This window comes from Dermacentor silvarum, chromosome 2, assembly GCF_013339745.2.
Source record: "Dermacentor silvarum isolate Dsil-2018 chromosome 2, BIME_Dsil_1.4, whole genome shotgun sequence".
NCBI lineage: Eukaryota > Metazoa > Arthropoda > Arachnida > Ixodida > Ixodidae > Dermacentor > Dermacentor silvarum.
This window is the reverse complement of record NC_051155.1, coordinates 216,111,268-216,136,216: the sequence shown is the minus strand read 5'-3', so window position 1 is coordinate 216,136,216 and position 24,949 is coordinate 216,111,268. Positions and strand designations below refer to the sequence as shown.

The window sequence follows — 24,949 nt, the reverse complement described above, 5'->3', positions numbered from 1 at the left end:
TTAAAGATTGCCTTTTTACTTTAGCAAAACATTCCGGCTCAAAATCATTCACATGCCTGCACCATTCGTAATAAGAAAGGCTAGGCAGCCGAGGCAGCGAAGAAGATAATATATCGAACGTGGCCGAATTCACTAATGTTTGCTTTTGTAAGAACATTTTGTCGTTGGGTGGTAGCCTTCACTAATAGTTTCGCTCGCCCGGTTGGCTCGCGCTTGTTATTACGCGCCACTTCAGACTTATGAATACCCAAAATCAAAAAAGGGGGCTGACAGATGGAGTAGCACACGGGATATAAAGGTTATAAACAGGAATAGGATGCCTCAGAAAGGCTGGCCAACGTTTCGATAGGAGGACCTATCTTGGTCAACGCTCGTCAACGTGACAGCGCTCATTTTCTTTTCAGTCTCTCCCTTTACAGCCAGCCGACATCGACGTGACGTCACTCTACTAACCTGTTAAAGCTAACCTGCCGAGGATTACGAGGCCGCCTTTGACGAAGATAGGTCCTGCTATCGAAACGTTGGCCGGCCTTTCTGAGGCACCTTATCCCTGTTTATAACCTTCAGACTTATGAAGGTATTTGTGAATGTATACGGGCACGAATTCGGAAAGCTTTTCGTTGTATCACTTGCTATTGGCTGGTCGCCTTCAGTAATGTGATGTCCTACATCACAATTGGCTTGAATGCTCACGAACAGCAAGAACATGTTACAGCCACTTGTGACGTTGGATATATTGTTAGCGATGGTGGCCGGGTCACTGGAAGACAGTACACGTATAGGGAAAATTCTGTCGATTCGTCCCCTGATCTTTGTGAACGTAAAACACTGTAGGTACGTGTCCCGGTATTAATCTGAGTCCGCTGCTTCGTATGAGGGCACTCGGCGCAGCACATCGTTAATGAGAGAGGCGAGTGATAAAGGTATAAAAACATAAGGGCACGTGTACGTAAGTCGGCGCTTTCCTGTAGAGCAAGAGTGTGGGGAGGTGCGGTCAACCTTCAGTGAAAGCAAGGAGTAAACACGGAACAAAAGAAGAGCGGTGGGAAAACAAGAACAAACATGCCGAGAAGGAGGCAGATACAAGAACGGTGGTAAAGTGCGGAGAAGCCAGAAGAAATATTGCGCGCGCTCGGTTTAAATCATGTTGGTGATTTAGTTTCGGAAGTGCGGTTAACGGGAAAAATGATGAGCTCGGAAGCGAGGAAGGGTGATGTGAAAAAAAAAAAAGAAATAGAAATGCGCACACGGAAGGGGACGCTTCCCGTATTACAGCCAAAGAAAGAAGAAGAAGAAGAAGAAAAGCGTACTCGGGGTGCATCTCTGGTTCTGGATGGTTCTGGAACACGCCACGAGTTTTGCAACTGAGGAGAATGGACTGTGCGCTATACGCCGGAAACGGAAACGAAAGCGACGCCGCAGGGTGTATCACCGCTTTAGCGACCTCTTCGTCTTCTTCTTGCTTGTTTTTTTGTTGTTGGTCTTGCTTTGCTTTGCTTACATTTTGAGCTACGTTATTCTTTCTTTCTCTTTCTTTAGACTTTTTCTTTTTTTTTCTCGGAACCCTAAAGGAACCCTTTTACTGACCGGGTCCTCGAGCTTCGTGATTGCAAAGTCGGATTCGCGCGCATGTACCTCCCGGCGACTTGGTTCTTCTGCGGGTGCTATGATGCGAACTCCAGCAGAGCAGCGCATATAACACTCAACCTCCACTCTAGCTGCCTCTTGCTTTCAGTGTATGTACTTCTGTCTTTAGTGAAACGGCCACGTTTTTGCAATTCGCGCAATCTTCCCTTTCAATCTTCGCTCGTTCCACTCCGTAAGGAAGTTTCCTTGCGGCAAACTTGCGCAGTAATCTGCGGGAGGATCTTCTGTTTCCCGAATTAGTGATCTCGAAATTTTGTGGAATCGGCTGCAGTCTCTCTCTCTCTATAGAAAAGCGTCCTGAATTATAAGAACATCTCCTAGGCGATTTTATATTTTCTACGGACGCTCTTGGCTATATAATGGCGCGGGCTTGCAAAATTTGCAGCAATGAGAAATGTTTTGGCAGGCGACGCATTATTCTAATATAACGGCACCTTGGGAAATACTTTCGCAACGTATATGGCTACGTATACGCTGCCCTTTATTAAGGGAAACGGAGGAATTGGAATTACAGCTTTTCCTAACCATAGCCCATTTCGACACTCTCCTGTCTACCATACTCTATCCTACCCTCCATGGTCCGTTCAATAACTTGAAATAAGGTATCATTGGCAGCTTGAGCGTTTCTGTTCGTCATCTTTTCCAAAATACACACACAATAATAAAATGAGGGGCCGTGTTACCCTTGACTATGAGCAATCCCGACCAGACGAGTTTTCGTCGAACCCCTGATTTCAATAGAAGAAAAGGTTGGTGAGAATTTAAAACCACCGAATGGCTTTAAAAGGGGCAATACGCGAAGCCGGAAAAGGGCCATAAGGTACGTTCGGGGAGCGGAGACGGATCGATAGTTTCAACCTCAAAGTGTGCCATACGCGAAGATATCGTGTAATCAAAATCGTGATTGCACGTGTCTTTGAATCGAACGGCTACTATAATAGCCGTTCAAGGAGGAACGCTCAGACGCGCGCTCCATTCCGCACCAACGGGCAACCTTGGAACGTTAACGACCGGCCGTTTGATGCGCGCCTATTTCGTAGCATTTATATCCCCCCCCCCTCATCCCAGCCTCAATGATGCCCAATAGAAGGCAGCCCGAGCGACCAAACCAACGCGTACCCGTGAGTATACGCAATAGCACCGGGTTATACAACGGCGCACGCAAGTGGACGCCCGTGTGGTGGTGTACGTGATATCGGCGGCGCGCGGGCTCGGCGCGTTCTTAGCGCTTTCATTGTCGAACGGCCGGCTGGCCCGGCCATAAAGTTCGTGCTGCACCTACCGCAGGTGTGCGCTGTGCGCGCTCGGCGCGCGGGGGGACTCAATGGGCGCCGCAGGCACGTCGACCGTCTACGCAAGCGACGTCAGAGCACGCGCGAGCCGGAATGTGTAGTGTGCGTGTGTATGCGGGCGCTGGAGGGAAGCTTGAGGTGTGGGACGAGCCGAGCTCGAATGCGAACATAAGTGTTCGAGATGAAAGCGAGTGTAACTGGGGAGAAGAACGTGTATACGGGAGACAGAGAGGAGTGAGAACAAAACGAAGGAACCCTAATGTGCAAACAAACAAACAAACGAACAAGAAAGAAAGAAAAAGAAAAAAAGAAAGGAAAGAAGGAAGGAAGAAAGAAAGAAAGAAAGAAAGAAAGAAAGAAAGAAAGAAAGAAAGAAAGAAAGAAAGAAAGAAAGAAAGAAAGAAAGAAAGAACGCTTTCGCTCTGATTTCTTCAGCGTCTGCTCGCTCGTCGAGTCTGTCCCTAATAGCCCGGGCTTCCTCTAAAGTGAATGCAAACAGTGTTCTCTCGGCATGCGTTCCCTACCTTTTCTTCCTCCTCCTGCCCCTTTATTTCCCGTTGCCGAGCTTGAGACGCGGCTGCGGCGACGGCGGCCCTCGTTGCATCGTCACGACTCTCTTGCCGTGCTCGCGGTGGTGGGGCGAGGTTGCGTATACTTGGCGGTGCCTTCGGTCCCGTCTCAACGGGATTTTACTCTTGAGCCGAAACTTCCCGAACACGCCGCCCTCTGGCAAACAAGTCTGGCTGACACTTCTCGGCAACGCCGGTGTTTTGCAGTATAGAAGTAGGGATTAAGTCAGAAGTGCACCTCCGCGACGCGTCCACGTGCAGAGCGCGCGCATGGCGTACCGACGTTAAGATTCGCGGTACTGAGAAGAGCTGAGTGCGGCTTGTGCGTCAAGCGAAGGGAGGAAGTCGCGGGCACACGTACGGAGTCTGTGTTCTCTCTCATAAAAGCCGTGCAGCAGATTACGTATACAGCTTTACTTAAGCGTTACCCATTGCTAATAATACATAACTTTTAGTGGGTGTGCGATGACGTCAATGAGGCCGCCGTGACGTTTCACAGCTTACAGCTAAAACATAGTGCTGCGTACAATCGCTCATCGCTAATACTTTGTCCTCGGCAGCGGGGTGGAAGCTGTGAATGAAGAAAACGATATGGTGTTCATCACCAAAGTATTCTCGATAGGCATCCTGTAGAAATTAGATGCTCCAAAACTGAATACCATTATATCATACATTGCCTTTAAAACCCATATTTATGCGGTCGATAAACCTCCGTGCATATATGGACTATAGACACTCTCACTATAGACACTCTCAATAATTAATCTGTGCGTGTTAAGGACTAGCAAGACTCCTCGTATTCTTTTGTATGAAGCCTGTGTGCATTGCACGTAATCGTCGATGAATTCTCCGTTGTTAGGCGAAATAATATTTTGTCTGTATTTGTGTGTGTATAGTGTATTAGTAGCAACTGCGATTTGCCAAAATACGTGAGTCGGTCGAGCGCGAGCTTTCTGTGTTCAGGAAATACTTCGCGAATCCGGCTCAGTCTGCTGGCGTCGCAACTACAGCTTTCGCCATACTGTGCGCTTTTAGCGCGAAGAAGCACAGCACAAAGAAGCGCAGCTTCAAGTTTACCCACGCTCGCGTGCTCGACGGGAGCTTCGTGCGAGCGCGCTATAGCGCATGCTCGATCATGCATAATTAGTATTTGGAGTGCCCGCGGCATAAACTCGCTCGCTTAAACCACTGGGTCCTCAGAGCTCAAATTTAATGCGGGTACTAGTTCCGAGCTAGGTATTTTTTTTTCAATAATGATGACCTGTCTTACAACACTGCTTACCTGTTTCGCTCGAGGGGACACTGATAAATGCGTTTTGTGCCCCGCAGAGAAGCACCACAATACTTTGTGTGCCGAGTGTTTCTGCTGCTGAAGTCCTGTAGTCGTCCCTCGACGCTGAAAAAAAACACGGCCGCGTTCAAACAAACGTGAAGCGCTAGGATGAACATGTACCGAGATCCTAATCAGCATGAGTTGTTCAACTTTCCGAGAGAAAAAAAAATGACGATTAAGCTTCAGTGAACAGTATTACATGTTGGACTTTCGGGAAACGGAAAAAAAAAAAAGCTCGTAGTTCTATTGCACGTGCTGCATGTACGCTGACGACCCAGCTCCCAAAGGGAAAGTACAGAAAAAGTACCAACATCAAAAGGAGGCTATTGACTGTCATTTTCAAATGCTTTGGACGCTGCATGTATGAGCCCTGCGCGATCAATGAGTCTAACCCGCCCGGATGCCACATTATACGTGACACGTCAGCCAGCGTGGCATATGACGCGATACCCTGAGCGCTTGTAGAAGCTCTTGTAACAAGCTGTACTATAGGTTCACTAATTGTGCGAATGAAGTTCGATGTGTACAAAGATTCGTTCAGAGGCTTAGTAATTACCCTACCACAGTAAGCTTATTGGGTACGCGTCCCAGAAATGCATTCCTGATGCATTTATTTTTAAATGCTATAGATACTCTACAGCGCGGAGGAGTGTTTCCGATTTATACCGTGCAGTAAGAGTCAATATAGGCGCTGAGGCAAGCGGCGTCCAGTAAGGCACGTCGTCGCTTGTTCTGCAGCGGGGTATTCTGCCCACACGCGTTGACATAACTTAAGTCGCCGTTGGTTAGGGAAGCGAATTAAGAGGGTGTCTACTGCAGGCCAGGGCATTGTGAGCAACGAAGACTGATAGAAATTCCAACAAGAAATCGCAAAGCATAGTCCACGAAAACAATAAAGGGAAAAAAAAAACATTGTTCTCTTGTGGGACGAAGGAGGAGCCTAAGAGCAGACAGAAAGAGAGATAGAAAATGCGGCGGAGAAGAAAAGGAGTACGCGTCGAAATGGACGAAGCGTGTTGTAGTGCCCGTAAAAACGTGTAACCTGTGAAGCAAACACAACGAGCGTCAGTGGAAGACGACGCAGCAAGGCCGAGCAAGTCTCCCAGTAGGACTCGCGGAAGGGTTGCGCCCTGATGAAGCGCTGCATGAGGAGAGGGCGGGCGGACACATGCGATTCGTTTTGGTTCTTCGTATTTTTCTCAGTATTTTTTCTTTTTTTTCTTTATTAAATAGAACCGCTCCCACTGGTTATAGCGCGATGAGTAGGAAACGCAGTGAAGAAATAAAAGGCACTATAGGAAGCCCCAAACACCGTGTGGCTGGCAGAGGGTAGCTAAGGGTTATGTAAAGAGAGAAGGGCAAACAGAGAAGGGAGTTGTAAGGAAGAGGAGAACGGGAGGCAACTATAACTTCAGTAGACGAAACAAGAATCGATGGTCCTAAGTGGGGACCTACCTCCGCTGCCGGTCTAAATGTCCCGGGCCGCAGCAGCACACGGGTAGCGGCGCACACGCACCAGAAAGAAGGAGAGAAATAAGGAGAGAGATAGAAAACGGCATGAGGCGGTTCGTTTTGAAGACCATTAGGGAACGGAGGCCGGAAGAGTTGTCCCGCGCTCGCTCGAAGTACTTTCCCTTCTTTTCTTATTCCCTTTTCTGCTCTATTTGTTTTGCGTCGTTTGCCCCAGGTCCTGTGGTCGCTGCCCTCTTCATTCCCTAGCCTCACTCCCCTGCATGTGCGACCGTACTCTTCCCTAGACCTTTCCTGATAAAAAAAAAAGAACGGGCAGAGAGAGAGAGGGGGGGCTTATTCGTAATGGCGAACCTTCCGACTAGAAGGGGAGCTCATTTGCATGGCTGCTCTGGCAGAGGAGCTCCTGAGTGTACCACTCACGTCCTGTCTTTTTTTTTTTTTTTGCGAACAGCAGCGGTTGCTAAAGTTAGCGTTTACAAACGACTGCGCTAATAAGTGTTTTTCGTCGCGCGATGCTATTCGTGTCCGAGGGACGACGCGCTGCTCTGGTGGTAAATACATGGTGCCGTCGTAGCTCGCGACAGTGAGTTGAAGGGCGCTCCTGAAACAGTGGCGAAGCGGCTTCGTAATCAGGAGAGCGTCCTGAGAAGATGCTTTTCACTTTCCTGTGAGACGGTCTATAAAAAAAATCTTCGGCCCTTCCCATACCGGAAAATGGGGTAAGCGAAGCTTGTCCTGGGTGTACCTTGTGTTTGACGGTTATGTTTCTTGTGAGTAACATGACCGAGATCAAGGGAAGGTCAGGTGATCAGTTAGGCGTTGGCGGAGTGCCGCAGCTTAAGCGGCTCGCACCGTACGATCGGCCCGTCGACGACGCGCCCTTTCACGGGCGATCTGCCGTCGGCACTCGGCGAGAGCTGCCTCTTGTTCGGGGGTACCCACAATGCACGGCCGTCCCATCGGTTTTCCGAGACTTGAACGGAACGGAAACGAAGCGGGCGCAGCGCGAGCTAGCGAAACCCTTTCCCGCCCTTTTCATCTCCGGCGGAAGTGAAACCACTCTGATTGGCTGCGCACTTGCCGTGAGCGCGTGACTCACGCTCCGGCGCCGGCGATCCACCGCTGAAGCCGGAGTTTTATAGTTACATCGCCGGCGCAGGCTAGCGTATGCAAGCTTCGCTTGAAAAAATCTACCTCCTTCCGTCCTGTGAAAGCGGATGTACAGCGAAGCTGGTGCGGACGTTAGACGACGTTACACAAGCAACACCACAGCAAGCGGCGTATTCCACGCGCGCACGCGCGTGTGCGGAAGTGCAGCATACATCCTCGTTCTTCTAGGCCATCCGCCAAGCGCAAGTGCCTTATTGAACTAAACGAATGTTTAAAAGTAAATTGCGTCAGAAAATGCGTAAAGTACGACTCACACAAGCTGTAGACATGATAGCTTCGGATTGTTATTCGGATATACGGGAAAATACAAATCTGCTACGCGGAAACTGAAAGACAAAGCCATTTTCCAGCTGCCATTTGAAGTCTGCCTGAGCGGCCGCGGCCGCTACTCAGCGGAGAGAGAGAGAGAAATACGTTTATTCAGTCATAAAAAAATAGAAAATTGTACTTGTATGAAAAGGCAACCCCAGTGGTTTTTCCGGTGAGGTGCCTAGATTGAGTTAATGGTTTCGCTTCTTATAAGGTAGGTGAGCAAGCTGTCATATATAGCTTTGCGGTGTTGAGGGGTCCCTCTAGGAAGGATCCAGTCATTGAGAGTGGCGACTGAGCTCTGCAGCCCAGCAAGGCAGATGCTTCGCAGTGATGACAGGCCAGGACATGTCCATAGCAAGTGGTGGGCTGTGGCTGGCGCACCCGTGGTGCAAGTTCCGCAGGTGGGGTCAAGCGACTTGTCGATGTATTGGGCTTTGAACGCAGGCGTGACTGCCGTGCCGGTGCGTAGACGGCGGAGTGCCACGCGTTCCCGGCGTGGAAGCCCAGGAGGGAGGGGGTCATGGCCTTCGGGCAGAAGCGCTTGTAGAGCAAGCTTTCTATGCTGTCGGAGCTGCAGGTGAGCATCGACAGCGTCGACATCTTCTGCCGATCGAGCGGTAGCGTTAGTACAGCATCCATCCTCATTCTTTAAGCCCTCCGGCTGGCGCAATTCGTTATTGAACTAATTGAATTTCTCGAAGTAAAATGCGTAAGAAAATTTGTAAAGTACGACTTACACACAACCTGCAGACATGATAGCATCGCATTGTAATTCGAATATACGAGAAAACATAATTCCGCAAGGCGGAAACTCAAACACAAACCCTTATTCCAGCTGCCGTTTTTTTTTCGTTTTTTTTTTTTTTCTAGGGGAGGGGGGGGGGGGGGGGGGGGGGGCGTGCGCACGCCACGAGAAATCCCGACCAACTAGAGGCTAACAGCTTCGCTGTAAAAAATAAGTTAGTGGAAAGGGCATGACTAAAGTTTTTTCATGAACTCACTAACTACAGCGAATTGTCGTTTCAGTGAACGTGACATCAATGAACTACTAACCAAGCGCCGATTTCACAAAGGTTTTTCTTCGTAAGTGCTCTTTGCCACCAGCTAACCGCCTTCGCTAATAATATGTCCAGCATCAGGATCGGCTGACATTTTCTCTTACAAAAAATTCTAACGCAAGAGTTTTCTTTTTTTTTTCTTACAAAACAAGGCCAAAAGAAAGAAGTGACACATCGTTCGTCGAAACATCGTTCTAGAGGATCATAATGAAATTCAGTTTTCAGGCCCTTTCTTTACTGCGCCCGAAATTTCAGTCATACGAACGGTGATATCCGGGTGTATTTTGCACATTTCATGAGCAATGGTTGTTTTTCTTCTTTTTTTTTTCTTTTACCCAAATGTTATTTTTCCGAAGTGTGTATATTACAGTGTATTCGCCACCGCCGTACCGACATTCCGATGGAGAGGAGATCCAAGAACGCTCGTATACCGTGTTTTGGGTGCACGTTAAGAAATCCGAGGTGGTCAAAATCAATCCGAAACAACCCCACTGCTGGATCCCTCATAGCCCAAGAGTTGAGTTGGATACTGCAATCATATTATGTATTATTGCTACGATAGCAATTATATGGGCACTCCAGATGAATATTTCGCCGTCGCCGTGATGTTCTGAATGAAGTCCAAGTGCGATAAGATAGCGCCCTGCATGCCGTATCCTGCGTGTTAATCTATTTCTGTTAGCCGAGATTAATCTACGACCCACACAGAATGCTGCGACATAACGATAACACACAAGTACATACAAAGCGTTAACACATAAATACAATGTCACTTCCGGTGAAGGTTTTTAAAACTTTCAGAGCTGATCGCTGCAATGATGCCTTATTCCATAGTCCAAGCAACATTTATTTGCTTAAAGGGCGATTGTCAAGGTTCATCAATGTTACCTTCAAAGCACATCTGTGCTGTTCAAACTTAGGACGGCTTAATAGAACGTGTTCTACGTTCTCCCGTGAATGGCCACACGTGCAACAAAGCACATCAGAACGATGTATACAATACAAAGAGCTACCTGCATACACCCCTTCTGGTTTGATACGTTGAATGAGAGAGTCTATGCCATGGCCAACGCCAGCAGATACCTGATAATGCAGGGGTGAACTCTATACCGCCGACTCCTCATAGAATTGGCTACAAATCCGTAAACTTGTTTTATGGACTTGCATAATTGTTTTGTTCTAATGTTAGCATCTGCCCTCATGAACTGAGTTAGTGTGAATGATGTGCTTCTCTAGTCATTTTGTCGTCTTCAGTGTTTCATTATGTTGGCAGTAATCTGCGACGGGTGTAAAAGCTAACGCCGAGCCGAAATGACTGGTGGCTTCATGTATGTATGTCTTCTCGCGGGCCCAGTGTTGGAGGTCGCGTAATCTGAAATTTAGGATTCACGGTGAAGCAGTGAAGCGAGCGCCAGCGCGAAGCGTTCGCTCCCCGCTGCCGGCGCTCTTCATCCCGCCAGCGTTGTGACAGCGAGTGCCCGGGATCATCGAGTGAGATCTGTTCATGTTTGCCTGTTCATGTTTGACCAAGAGTGACACCATGTTTGGTAATTTAATTGTTAAGCGAATGTTTACTGCACTTTATACGGCCGATAAAACTACAAGACTTTGTTGTCAAATACTTTACTATCAATATCAGTGCTTCGCCCTTCGGCCGAAACTGCGACCTCTATGCATGTATGTATGTACGTACCCTGTATCTGTGTGCGCGTCTTCGTTATTTGTATTGTAGAAGCACATATCCTGAGCGGCACATTTTAACAACGAATCTGTTTAAGCCAGCCGTAAATTGTGGTTCGTATCAAGAAGCTATCAAGAAATAAACGAAAATAAACTTTCTTGCCAAGGCGGGATTCGAACCCGCCTAACCACGGCCCCAGGGGGAGCGCCGCAACCACTTGGCTATGCAGCCACGCATGTGCGTATGCGCATGCACCATATGATTGCATTCGAGCGCCGTCGCCTTCGTACACAGCTGGCGCGTTCGCACGCTCGTGCTCTGCGAGGTGAAAACGAGGTTTTGCGCGCCATATGCTCCGGAGATAAGTGGTTCTTGAGGGAAAGGGAAAGGTTGGAGAGAGATAAAGAAAATGAGAGCGAGAGAGAGAGAGAGACGCATTCACGGAGCGGGTCTGCTGGAACGCGTTGACGGCATTGCAACGCGGTGGAACGCGGTGTCGGCATTGCACCGCGGTGTCGGTGTTGCAAGCTGCGCTATGCAACGCGCAGTGCCGGCCGTAAGTTCGAGACGCGCGAACAGAAATTGTCATCATCATGAGTAATAAGATGAAACATTCGCGCTAACTTTCGGAAAATGCTGGGCTACGATCGCCCAGCTTCGCTGTTTCAAGCGTTGCGCGGCCGAGTGCAAGGTTAAGCGTTTTCTTTTTCTTTTTTTTTTTTTTTTGGTTATAGTGCTCATTATTTCCGTTATGAAATTTGTAACAGTCTTCACTGCTCACACGCAAAACTATTACTTTGTGATTGTGTGGAACCACCACTGAAGACTCTGCAAGGAAGTTTCCTTTAGTTTCACGCTATACGGGGCCGAAAACACCATGGAAACGGCGACAAGTACCATTTACTGGGCAAAGTCAGTAAAATGTGCACACGATAAAAGCAACACAAAACGCTTTTCTAGTATGTCCCTAGCTCCCAGGTGTCATACTTACTTTCATCGCTGCTTTTCGACCAATTTAGACCGGCGCCATGTGTTATATTGATTTTCAGTTGAGCCGGAACAAAGAGAATTGCGTCGGAACATCACTTGTTTGGCGGACCTTTTAGGCGTCCTAACACCTCAGGCGATGCGGATAGTCTCTAATTATGACTTACTGCTCTCTTGCGATGGACGAGGAAAATTTTCTCGCCACCCACGCTATAGGCACTTCGACGTTGCTTCGATAAATATGTGTGTAAAAACGCGCAATGACATTTCTCACATAACATATCGGCACTGTAAACCGCTTGCGTCAGGAGAATAATTCATTGCCGAGCAATAGATTGCCGACAAATCTTGCCAGAGAGCGTAGTTTGGCACCTGACTGTGACGTAACAGGTCCCGACGAAGGATCTGTGGCTTGCGAAATCACGTCTGCGCAATACACGGCTTTTTGCGTAAGGGCAGGACGCAATGCTTGTTCGCGCTTAGCGAGCGAAGCGCCGTTTATAGTACGCCCAGCGAGACAAAGTGCTGGAAAGAATTCGTGTAGTATAACTCACGTGACTTAAGGGACTCATTTTCGTGTGTACCTTGTTGTTCGATCGTTCAACGAAGAGAAAAAAGAACGCGACTATGAAATGGTCGAGGGACCCATAAAGAAACGCCCTAGGAAGTAGCTGAATGTCGACGCATTGCCTTGGAACCGGTAAAAAGATCTCCGCTCAACAACGTCCCCCTCTCCAGCTCAACACTCCCCGGCGCGCCCTCAGAGCTTCCCACCGTTCCTTTCGATGTACGGACATTACGACGATAAATCTCTCGAGGCTAGAATATTGCGCGCAAGCAGGATATCGCGTGGTCGGCAGCGCAAACATCGCCACAGGGAAGTGGCCCCCCGGGTCCGATGCGGCCGGCAGTATTCGGGTCTAAAGCGATTTACGACGTTTAATATCTACTTAGGCCGATCTCGCCTGCATGGCTTTGACGCGGCTAACCCTCTCGATAGGTCCGCCGATAGCCTGCTGATGTGCGTGCCTATCGGCTGTGAGGAAAAAGGGAAAATGGGTGGGTCGGGAGAGCGAGAGCAGGTGGGGGGGAGGGGGGGAGGGGACTTGGTTCGCACGGTAAAACAGCATGTGAGCTATATTGGGTGCTAAGAAAGAATGCTAGATTGGGCCACTTTAATGCAACAATGGTAGTGAGAAATCGGTTTCTTTGGATCGCTTCCTCCTGGTTGAGCGCGGAAATGACACATCAGCATAGACGGAGCAAGCGCGGTCGCTTGTAAATTTGCGTGGCCCTTTTTGTAATGCAGTGAGTGCAAGCTTTCAAATGCACATTGGCATCAAAGGCTCTCTTCTCACTCCGCTAATCACGTATTAGCTGAAGCCGGCAACATCTGCTTTTCGTTCAACACATTTATTGGTGCGAAATCCAGCATTTAGAGCTTGAAAGCCTGTGCTCAATGCAGGAGTGCATACGGTTTTCTCGCTTTATTAAGTTTTTCCTTCCTTCCTTCCTTCCTTCCTTCCTTCCTTCTTCCTTCCTTCCTTCCTTCCTTCCTTCCTTCCTTCCTTCCTTCCTTCCTTCCTTCCTTCCTTCCTTCCTTCCTTCCTTCCTTCCTTCCTTCCTTCCTTCCTTCCTTCCTTCCTTCCTTCCTTCCTTCCTTCCTTCCTGCCTTCCTTCCTTCCTTCCTTCCTTCCTTCCTCCTTCCTTCCTTCCTTCCTTCCTTCCTTCCTTCCTTCCTTCCTTCCTTCTTCCTTCCTTCCTTCCTTACTTCCTTCCTTCCTTCCTTCCTTCCTTCCTTCCTTCCTTCCTTCCTTCCTTCCTTCCTTCCTTCCTTCCTTCCTTCCTTCCTTCCTTCTTCCTTCCTTCCTTCCTTCCTTCCTTCCTCCTTCCTTCCTTCCTTCCTTCCTCCTTCCTCCTTCCTTCCTTCCTTCCTCCTTCTTCCTTCCTTCCTTCCTTCCTTCCTTCCTTCCTTCCTTCTTCCTTCCTTCCTTCCTTCCTTCCTTCCTTCCTTCCTTCCTTCCTTCCTTCCTTCCTTCCTTCCTTCCTTCCTTCCTTCCTTCCTTCCTTCCTCTTCCTTCCTTCCTTTCCTATCCTTTCTTCTTCTTTCTAATCAAAACGTGAAAACAAAAATGCGTCATTCACCGCACGTCACCCCGCAAAAAGTCATGCAACTCAGAAGAGCCGAGTAATCGCTCGGGACCTTCAGACGTACACAAGCCGATGCTTTCATTCACTTTTCCAGTACCGAGCTTCGCGCGCATTTATGTGCGCTGTAGGTGTCGCACAAAATAAGGAAGTAAATAAACAAGAAGCTAAAGAGAGACTATGATCGTGTGATCATCATCTGATCATTCGACAGCGTCTCGTCAAAAGCTGATTGAAGCATGAAATATGTCGCATCTAACGCGTAAGCCGGGCCTGGAAAGACAAATTTGTCGGAGAGCAACTATTCAAACCGTTCAACAAGGCGCGAGAGATGCAGCCAGCACTGTAATAGAAACACAGCAGCCTTTCGATCCAACTGCCCATTTAATTCGCCAAACGATACACCCAAACATACACCCAGGCACCTATAGAATTACCGATCATTCCGGTGAACCGACGTGACCAAGCGAAAAAGAACGGCGCGGACTGATGCGTGTACACGACGAGTTTCGTGTAACGCTTATCTGCGCACGACACGCACCACGCGACGGAATCGCACTCCTACCCCGCAGTGGCGCCGAGCTGCGCAGAGGTATACAGATGTGTCGCACGTGTGTCTATGTTTTAGGTCGGGGTAGAGAAGGGGGTGAGGCAGCGCCTACATTGCCAACTCGGCGCCACTGGTCAGTAGGCCAAAACGTGGTGGCCCTCTTCTCGTTCGCGCCTGCCACCGTAACGCTTTCGGCGCGGATCGTTATTGCGTATAGAAGGTCAGTCTTGGCACCAGGGACGTGGTCTGACGGCGGAGCGGGACCCGGACGCGGCGGGGAAAGGGGGGTGGTGGTGCGAGCAAGGGGTTTCGTCCTGTACGACTCATTTCGGGACGTGTCGCGGACAGCACGCCGAAAAGCAGTGCACTCTTGTTCGAGGTCGTCCCCATGGCGACGCCGAAATGCCCGGCAAGGGCCCTTACAGCCTGCGCTCCGCGCGCGGTGCTTTCACATGCCAGTCGCGCTCCGCGATTGGCCATTGCAGCAAAATGCGCTGTGTAGTGCGGCGAAGCCACCTTTGCTGCGCGGTGAGCGCAGCGTACCACTAAAGATAATGGGGCGCCCCCCCCCCCCCCTCCCCTACCCCCCCCCCCCTCTTGCCCCTTGTTTCTTTTTGCCGTGTGCTGACGGAGTGCGGTGGTAGTCAGTGCGCCAGGGTCGACTACACTGCGTTGCGGACCGCGAAGAGGCATCGATTACACGCGCACCTATACCGTTCATCCGGCTACCGTGCACGTCTTTCCGTTGAAAGCGAGAGGGAAAAAAAAAACTGTGGCGAGCAATTGAAATTGGTGCGGTGTAACGTGAGGCGGAGTCGTCGCATGCCAAGTGAGATTTCGCAACGCGTAACGGCTGGTTGCTCAAACTGCGAGAGAGAGCACCAGTTCTCAATCATCGTTCGCCCTAATTCTAAACGACAAGAAAGGGGGGATACGAAACAGGGCAGAAAAAGGAAGTCAACTCGAACGGGCAATGTGAGGTTCTAACTATATGCCGCAGGAACTGGAGGCAGAAGGATAGGGAAGAGGGCCCAGAAGACACGCTCACGCAAAGGTGCCAACACACACAACGCAGTTCAGATGCCCTGAAGGAAAGTCGGAGGCGTCAAGCGACAAAATTTTCACCGGAGGCCTGGGTTTCTTCGTGGCTCACTGCTAATTCACTGCACACTACGACATATAGAAGTGAAGGTGGACACACAAAGAGCGGAATACCCTTGTCTATTACGTTCCTCTGACATGACTCGCTGTAGGTTAATAAAAGGCCGGTGTTTCGCCATCCCAACACTGCGGCGTGACAGCGTGTCTCGTTCCCTGCCATTTTGTTCCTTCCTGTTTCAGCAAGCGACAATACCAAGTTTCTTTCTTCATGTTTTTTTTTCTCTCTCTCTTCTAAATAATCTCTGTGAAAAATAGGCAGCGCGAAGAGGCAAAATAACGGCAACAAGTGGAACAACCGTTAAACGCCGCTAACCGGAAATGTCTATTGCGAAAGACTAAACGCAGCAAGATTGACACGGAAGCTTAGTTCATTTCTATCGACGCCTCTTTGTTCTTTTGTAATTAGCTACTTTGGCGTGAATAGCCATTATGTTTGAGAATTCCTTAAACCGGTCATATTCGAGCCGTTCTGTTAGACATGACATGTATTCTGTTTCTAGAAAATTAATTTTCCCATTTCATTTGTATCTCAATTGTTTTAGATAACATGTGTCCTAGTTTATTCACATCACGAGCACGATAACCTTCAGTTGCTTAGCAGCTACGTGCCATAAACTGTTTGTCCTACATTTTCAGGCTATTACGTATATAATGAATCCAGACGTTTCCTTCATTGATCTAATTTCTACGAGCTTACGGAATTTGGGTGACTATGTAAGGCGTCATTGAAGTGATCACAGTATACAGGCAAAACAATTGCACGCGTTACAGACACCTAACCGCGCAAAACGGAGTTCAGTTTGTTGTAGAGCCACGGAGCGAGTACGCAGACCAATCTTCCGTTTCGTGCCCTTCGCCCGAACACTGATTACACCGAAATCTCACCTGGCAGGCGCCCCTCCCTTGTTCATCTTATCTTTGGTTTCAAAAACTGAAGGGCTGCGCCGAATGATCCCGCTTCACGCTAGCGACGTACATTTCTTTCGTCAAAGCGACGAGTTTTGAAAACACGAATGAAAAAATCGCTCGCAGTTCCGCCGGGAACAATTTCGCGGAGCAGTTCTGCTTCGGAATCCCAATCTGTCCCGTAATTCGTTGGGCGCTGTCCCCGAACTGAGACGAGTCGCGGTGATATGTCAACGCGGAACATCCGCATGACGTGCCGCGCTCGACGAGCGAAATCTTCCAGGCGGGAACGGGAAATATTGCGACTTTGCTTGACCTTCTCTGCTCCACCGTTAACGTAGCTAAAAAGGACATACTATTTTTTTTTTTTCGCTTTCTTCTGCCTATCTCCTTTCTATGCCCACTCCGCTTCCCTTGCTTGTGGGCGAATACTTCCACAAAGCAAATTTCTCTGCGTTTAAATAATAATAATAATAATAATAATAATAATAATAATAATAATAATAATAATAATAATAATAAAACTGTCTCTCTCCAACTCACTTGCTCTAAACAGCATTCCTTGATATCCGCATCGCGAAGTCAAATATGGGTGATGTATCAGGCTGGGGAAGACTGTGAATGACGCTGCACAGTCTCCAGGATCGGCCCGCGTTAGAAACCATATCAAGACCCTTGCGAGAACACGTGTCGTATCCTGGCAACAGGATAGGCACGCCAAGTCTCCTCCTTCGAATAAGTTGTCCCCGGGGTCAGCGCAGTTCACTCCATCTTTTTAGCCATATATGGGGGAGGGCAGGGCGAGAAGCCAGCGAATGCTTAGCTTTAGTAAATACGAGTGGGCACTAAAAAACGGGGTAAAGCATTAAACCGGGGTTTATGTGCGTTGCGATGCAACTCATGGGGTAACGCATCATCGAAAGATCGGTCGCTGTCCGAACACGCAGACACTTGCGACAGATCCAGGACGTTCAATACAGAAGTGCCCAATTGGCTACCAGAGAATCCATTGCTTATACAGGGTAGAGACGCCGTACACGATTCGTCAGCTTTCTTCGGGGTCACTGCCCGGTTCGATATAACGTTCTGCTATATTTTAATAATTTTTTTTCGCCGTGGCAACGCACACGCTGCATCCGCTGTTGATGTGCTTCTTTTCTACTTATCCACATCGCAGGCGAGTCGTGGTACGTCTCTGGCTGGCATCTTTCAGCCACTCCGCTGGACTTGGGACGAATAATTCCGCTCGAGAAACGAGATTGAGGTTGCATATGTAATCTTGAACCCATTCTCGTGACGTTTCTCTTCCTGAAAGAACTATATATTTCAACACCCTCGTCTGACCTACTTTACGTAAGCCCCTACAATACCATTACGATGTATGTTGGCGCTTCCTTGTGTATGTGTTTTTTTTTTTTCAAGAAAATGCTGAGTTGTGCGAAGCGTTTATGGGTCGTCCCTGTCGACAGTCTGCTTTGAGAAGATTCAGGCGAAGCGTGCTGCGCCATTCCTTTTGGTCAGCGTATAAAAGAAGGCGGACGCTTTCTTGTTATCCTGACCAGGGGTGTGCTTATTGTGGGGCGCTATCCACAAAGCTTCGCGTTCGCAAGTGCTTTTTGACATGGCTGGTCACCTTCGAAAATAATACAGGGTGTGTTCTTTTTGTTTTTTGAGACCATACATGTATTCTATTAAAAAAACGTAATGAGCGCAGCGAACGTGGTATTTTTGCAGACAAGTTGCTAGGCGAGGCGGACATACTTTGCAGCTAATAACGTGAGCTTCAGAGGACTAATTAACAAAAATGCATTGACTTTTTTATTAGTGCCTTGGGGCAGTTTCTAGATAGCAAATTTGGAGGCAGTGACATCTTCATGCACAGCCATATTTTAAAAATCTTGAAAAATCACACATAATTCGAGATACTTATCATCAAATTTCAAAGCTCAGTCGAGGCAACATCGACACAGAGCGCGTCCCAGCTGCGCATCAGACGGCAACTCCTCGTAAATAAATGTGGGGTGAAGTTTCAATAATAGCACGCCGCGGAAAATCCTAACCCTATGCAGCGTAGCACACGCTTGCCAGGCAAAGCGTGTCGTATCAGTAGCTGCCACGAGACTGCCCGAAACGTTCGGTTTCCAACTTCCTCGCGCTTGCCGCCACGGGGCATTCCGGTCTGATGTGATAGCGGGGTCGCTTTTTTCTGCGCTTCCGCGGCGCTCGGTTTCGGTATTGCCTAGATTTACCATTGACATTCGATGATAGACATCTCGAATTAGGTACGACGTTAAAGATTTGAAAAAAAGAGAGTTCGTAAAATGTGATTGTCCCAAAATTCGCCATTTAAACCATTACGACTGATAAAACAGTCAATAAGAAATCTGAAGCTTACGTCATTAGCAGTAAAATTTGCCCGTCTCGCCTAGGAACTCGTCTGCAAAGACGTAACGTTCGCTGTGCTTACACCCCTTTTATCAAAAAAAAAAGAAGAAAAAAAGGAAAAAAGAGAAAAAAAAACTCGTAGATCCAGCGTCAGGAGTGGCTAGAATTTGCTCTTACAAACAATTCTTGCTTAAGAGCTTTCTGTGAATACGGGCTATGGACACAGTCGAATTATTCCATATGCTGACAGTCGAATTCTTGCTGTCAGCTCTGATTGGTGCGCAGGGCTGCTACGGCCTCTCTGATTGGCTTCAAACGTCAAGATGACGGAATTTGAATACACCACGAAATTTGGCCGGGCCCAGAAGAACACCCGTTCCAGGATAGAGTTTTCGGATGCTGGTTTTTACGCCCATTGCTTAAATTTCGCCTAGCCTCATTAGGCAACATTTTTAGCCACTTTCGGCATCCGGTGTGCGCACTTAATAGCGCCATAATATTGTTGTCTATCATTGTTGCGCTGAAATGGATGTAATAAAGAAAAGGACAGGTATCCCCGGGAGCCATACAATGAAGACCCTCACAGTTTCCACCTCACTGTCCCTCGTGCTTTTCTATTCCGTGGCTTCCTCAGACAATTCTGAATAACAGCGAATACCATCGATTATTCTCGTTTCAAGCGTGGCCGAGCTCTTCCTGTCTTATTGCACCACAAACAAAGCTTACGTCAACTCTCATCTGGCCGCTGCTTGGGATTTAAGTGATCACCTCAGAGAATATTGCATTTTACACACGTGGTGCCGTCCGGAGAATGAAGTTCTCTTACATGATACCCAGCCAACTCGCCCGGCCCTCTACTTTTTTTTCTTCTTTTTTTTTGAGTACATCACTTGCAGTTGCCATGTGGTTGTTCAATAATCGAATCCTACATTTCAATTTTCACTCGGTTCTGTCTCTCTGTTTCCTCGTGGGTTTACGTTACTCTTTCTTAAAGGGACGATAAAGAGAAAAATTATTTCTTCTGTATCAGTAAAGTACCCTTCTACGACATCAAAAACACTACTCCTACCACGGTAAGACGCTTGGTAAGCGCCAAAGATTGAACATGGCGAATTTCGGGAACTTCTGCTGAGACAACGTGGCCTAAATACGAAAAACAATGAAATCCGTGACGTCACAGTGACGTGCCAGCGTCGCGAAATTAAAAAAAAACTCTAACATTGACCTTCATTTTCTCTCCTAATAATCAATCTGTTATTTCGAAATTAATGACACCGTGAGTTTTCAAAGAGCGCTTTATCCGTCTTAACATCGCCTTAACCGACGACGATGTGAAACACGTTGTGCGATACTTGCAAGCATGCGGTATTGAATTAAGTCACGTGGCACTTCTCCCGCTTTCAGCTTTTCTCCCGTATTAAATTTTATGTATCTTAATTTAAACGTGCCGCCATATTTTTGGCCGATCGTCCACTGCGCGAGAGGAAAACAAGGACGAAGAGGACGAACACAAGCAACAAAACGTATATCACACTAATTCTTACTTTCCTTTCTATTCATATTGTAAGTTTTCTAAATTCCTTCCATTCTAAATTGTTCAGTGAATGTGTTTATTTCTTTTGAAACATACTCCTCAACTATTCGCTACTCACTTATTTGCAATTTTACGTCATCATCATCATCAAGTGCTCTCGCCGGCCACAAAGAAGAAGAAACCGAAGACGCTGTAGCGCCCGAGGAGTCACACCGCCTTGAACTGGGCGAATTTCGGACCTAAGGCCGTGCCTAAATTGTCAAAAACCTCGCACTCATCTTCACCATGGCTGGCAGACCGGGCGAAATAGACGTCACCAAGCCTATCAAGCACATGTTGGCCTTCATCGAGCAAGAGGCCAACGAGAAGGTATGAGTGAACGTCACCGTGAGCTCGCTTCTGTCCGCATTAAGGAACGATTCCATTCCAATGCTCTTCCTTTTCGGACATCGTCAGTGTGACGTCAGAGCAGCGCTCCACCCGCGCTATCAGCGGGGTCACGTGAACGGTGGATGATAAGAGTGGCATCGCTACGCTATACCGTAGCGATGCCACTCTGAATGAGGGCCGGTATAGCGCAGCGATACCGGCCCTCATTTTTTTTTTTTTTTTTTGCGCATAGGGTGTGCAATCGATATGCGGTTGGTGCGTTTGACACGAATTTAAAGGCGAACAGGATATTGTGAGCAAGTACAGGCCTTACGTTCGAGTAACTGAATGTGCGGTGCTGTATCACTGTGGATCCGGTCGCCGAATCCGCTTTGACTGCATCGGCACCAAATAGCGTCAAAACTAAATCCAGTAACGAAGAGTTAACCTTCAATGTTGTACCGCAACTTCCAAAGACGCGATTACATAATCATCATCACTTATTTACCCTTAAATGCCAATAATAACTGTCTCTTAAACCGCTACGCTTAGTCGATTATCATGGTGCTCTGGTACGACACCCAAAATTTCTTGGGATTTTGAACGATTAACCTCTTAGCTCCGAGACGGCGCAAAATAGTTAACATTTGCCCATTGCGAAAGTTTCCCTGCTGTTCTTGGGCTTCCTTTTTCAAATAGGTAGATAAATGGTCGTCAGAATCTATGCGTTTCCATTCAAAATACGAGGAATAAAACTAACGAGGAAATGAAGACTCCAGTTTCATGGGGCACGTGGCAGCAGATTTGATAAACAAGAAGCACGTGCGTGCGACCTCCGAAATCTGCGAGCGCGTGCACGAACTCGGACAGTTCGGCACGTTCCGGAACATAGGCCTCGTTCAGCTAAATTACAATCGGCAGAAACACACGCATACGCTCACGTCTAACTTGATCATAAATCTGAACTTTGCATTTATTATCGCCGCGCTGCTGAACAAAACCATATCTCCGTCCAAGGTCCAAGAGATCGACGCCAAGGCCGAGGAGGAGTTCAACACGGAGAAGGGCCGCCTGATCCAGGATCAGCGCATCCTCATCATGGACTCGTACTCCAAAAAGGAGAAGCAGGTCGAGCGCCAGCGCAAGATCCAGAGCTCGCACGTGAAGAACGCGGCGCGGCTGCGGCTCCTGGACGCCATGGACGAGCACGTGATCAAGGTGCTCGCGGAGGCCAAGTCCTACCTCGGGCAGATCACGAGCAAGCAGACGCGCTACCAGTCGATTCTCGAGAAGCTGGTACTGCAGGTACAGGTCACCTGCGGTCGGGGACGACAACGTTCGAGCGATTTAGCTTAACCACTGATTTATACGTCATGCTGTGCGGCATAAAGAGAATATGATCAGCTATTATGTCCGTGCTCGCCAAAGAAGTTCACACAGGAGCTCAGGAGCTTTACCCCGCGGTATCCTTTAGGGCCTAAATGCTCTTTCACTCAACAGCTCACCTTTACTTAGATGGTGGAAGAGACCGTGGTCACTCGATTGGACTGGTCACAGCATCCTTCGGTGACTGGTTGTGACTGGTCGCAACGTTCGTCGGTGACAACCGAGCTTCGCAACAAAGTATACTCTGAATGTATACTCAAAGACACTGGGTGGAGGCGCGTTTCTTGAGCTACTCTTGGCTGCGTGAGTAGGCGAGAAAGCATTACGGAACAGTCCAGATGCATGCTCGTCCTGAAGTGCAGCGTTTACGTTATTCTAATCGATTGCACTTTGTGAATTCGGGCTTAGTTTCCTTGAAGCTAACAGACTTGCTTCGTCATCCTGCTCTTACTCTAGACGTATAAGTTCCAAACATAATTAATTGGTGAATTACCGACTAAAATCTGCTCCTCAGCTACGAAGGTCGCTGTATAAATTTTAACCACTTGTTTCTGGCTTGAGTTGAGTGCTCCAGCGTCTTTACATTGCACCTTCAAGTACGTAGCCGCCACGGTTGGGTATTCAACCCTCGAGCTCGCGCTCAAGGCCCTAATGCCACAGGCGATAAGCTACCGCGACGCCTCCGTATAAGCAATCATTTCTGTCCACGAAAAACCGTTCCCAGTTCGAAATATACGCACGCATTGGCGCTATGCACCGGCACGATTAACCACCCTCTCGTGTACAGCTCCACTGGTAGTGGCTGCAGACTGCTGGTGATGTTACTGTTCGTCACAAAAGTACTAAAGCCGAAACTGTTGCGACGCGAGTGGATGCCAGCACATTTTACCAGCACCAGTAAAGCGCTGGTAAAGTGCGTGTGAGCGAAAATTGGACGCGTTAATTTGACACGAGAAGGCACGCGAAAAATTTATGTACCACCTCGCTACTGTTAGATCAGTAAAGTGCCGGTAACTCCAGCGTCTCCACACGAGTTTATGCCTGTACACTGGCTACATACGAGCGCTTTGGACTGGCAACTATCGCGAGTTATAGTATACTCACAATCGTGTGCTCCACTTCAACCTATAGTTAATTATTTGAATTGAATTTTATATAGTTTAACGTTGACTTCCTTATCTTCCGTCCCTGTCTTCCTGGTGAATGTATATATATGGGGCAGCACAGATCAAGTCGACTCTTCTTTGGCGTATACTGTTACGTAAGCATTAGCACGGATTGAAGCTGCGCTTTAATTAGCAAGCTAAGCAATGGGTGCTTGAGCCTTCTTAGAAATAAATTAACAGGCGGAGAACTCCATTTCATCGTATGCATAAAGCGGGAATCACATGTAAAATGTTTCGAAAGCATTTCCGACCGTATCGTTTACGCTATAGATAGCCTCGTCAACCGGAATGTGGTTCCATGTATATAAAGTAACAGATTGGACCAAGTATTCGATGGCATACGAATTTTAAGTTCCTGATAATAGCAGCGTAGCCACCGCGCAGCGTGATGCGCAAAACATGCTTTAAGAACAACACAAGAAAAAAAATTCCATCTTACACAAGTCTAGTCATGCCAAAACAACGCAAGTTCCCCAAAAAGTTTCCAGCGCGTTTCAACAGTCGTCGGAGCAGCCATTTGATCCAAGCGTTATCCAACGGATTGGATGTTCTTAAGGTTATACGTTCCTCAAGTTTAATGTAGACGCGCCTACGCTGATAGACATAAGGCTGGAAAGACGTGTATACGTTCCACGCGATCGTCCGTTAATTCGTGCCGTGTTGCCACTGCATTAGTATATGCTGTCGTTATAGTATAGTTTTATATGTGAGACACACGGGGGGGCTCTTCAACCACCATAGGGCCTGCTGAGAATCATGAAAGAGGACGTGGTGGTCATCTGTCGCAAGAAAGACGTCGCCCTCGCGAAGCCAGTGGTGGACAGCGCGGCCAAGAAGTTCCGGGACATGACCAAGCTGAAGGTCAAGGTGTCCTTGGACCCGAAGAACTTCCTGCCGGATGTCAGCTTCGGCGGCGTGGTGCTGGCCGCCTCCGGAGGCCGCGTGCTCATCTCGAACACGCTCGAGAGCCGCCTGGAGCTCATCTCGCAGCGCATGCTGCCCGACATCAGGTCGGGCCTCTTCGGCACGAACCCCCGCCGCAAGTACCACGACTAGCGACCACCGCCCAGTCGTCGAGGAACGGAGATCGCTTCGCGAAATAAAACTGCGCTATTTGTTCGAACTAAGGCGGTGACTCTACAGATACGTCCCGACAGTGGGCGTCATACGCCTGCGTTTAAATGACTCTCGTGAGCACCTGCGTAAAGTAGTAGGTTCGATGAAAGCTCGTCTGGTCGGGGATGATCACGGCAGAGTTACGTAGGAAACACGGATTCCGAGCGCTTAAGAAAACGAGAAGGTTGTTTAACAAAATAAAACCTGAAATTGCGACTGCCGCACTGGAGCCTAGTTCACAATCTCGAAATGATCCTCCTTGTAAATCATTTTTGCCTATCGATCAGGTGTCCGTGCCAAGCGGTGCAGAAAACTTCTGCTTTTTATGTGTGTCCAGTTCCAGCTTGTGTCCAAGACTGTCTGGGACAATTATGACTGCGTCCAGGCAGCACTCGTTGGAAAAGTCTACGGGCGCCAAACGTTGGTCAGTAATCGCTGCGACTGTTTTCCCTTCACAACCAAGGCCGCCGATGCAACCGTCTCAGTTTCAATAAAAATCAGATGCCTTTTTTTTTCTCTCGGTTTCTTCCTTATTTCCCTAGCTGTACGCGGCCTAGTCGTAACCTCTTCCCATGTTCACCGAAAAGTTCGCACTCTGGGGCCATTCGTAAGGACAAGTGAATGGGGCCAGCAGGTTATGAATAACTCTTAGGAACGAAAATCTTTCTGAATACGACCCGTGGCCCGAATTAAACACAAAGAAAAA

General features: G+C 48.2%; 3 protein-coding genes across 5 annotated transcripts in view; all 3 read left to right on the top strand.

Moving 5' to 3' along the window:
• LOC119442614 (potassium/sodium hyperpolarization-activated cyclic nucleotide-gated channel 2) overlaps positions 1-24,949 on the top strand; it is a 411,864-nt gene that overhangs the window by 241,469 nt on the left and 145,446 nt on the right. The window lies entirely within an intron of this gene.
• Positions 20,403-22,017, top strand: LOC119442620 (V-type proton ATPase subunit E). Its single transcript, XM_037707560.2, has 2 exons — positions 20,403-20,575; positions 21,593-22,017. Exons 1-2 carry the CDS (start codon positions 20,492-20,494, stop codon positions 21,929-21,931), a joined length of 423 nt encoding a protein of 140 aa, XP_037563488.2. The 5' UTR covers positions 20,403-20,491; the 3' UTR covers positions 21,932-22,017.
• LOC125943297 (V-type proton ATPase subunit E-like) lies at positions 23,646-24,415 on the top strand. The gene has a single exon (XM_049662270.1). It carries the CDS (start codon positions 23,884-23,886, stop codon positions 24,181-24,183), a length of 300 nt encoding a protein of 99 aa, XP_049518227.1. The 5' UTR covers positions 23,646-23,883; the 3' UTR covers positions 24,184-24,415.

Coding starts and splice junctions, on each gene's coding strand:
- LOC125943297 (XM_049662270.1), top strand. CDS start 23,884: ATGAAAGAGGACGTGGTGGTCATCTGTCGCAAGAAAGACGTCGCCCTC.
- LOC119442620 (XM_037707560.2), top strand. CDS start 20,492: ATGGCTGGCAGACCGGGCGAAATAGACGTCACCAAGCCTATCAAGCAC. Junction 20,576..21,592: donor AGCAAGAGGCCAACGAGAAG/GTATGAGTGAAC, acceptor TCTCCGTCCAAG/GTCCAAGAGATCGACGCCAA.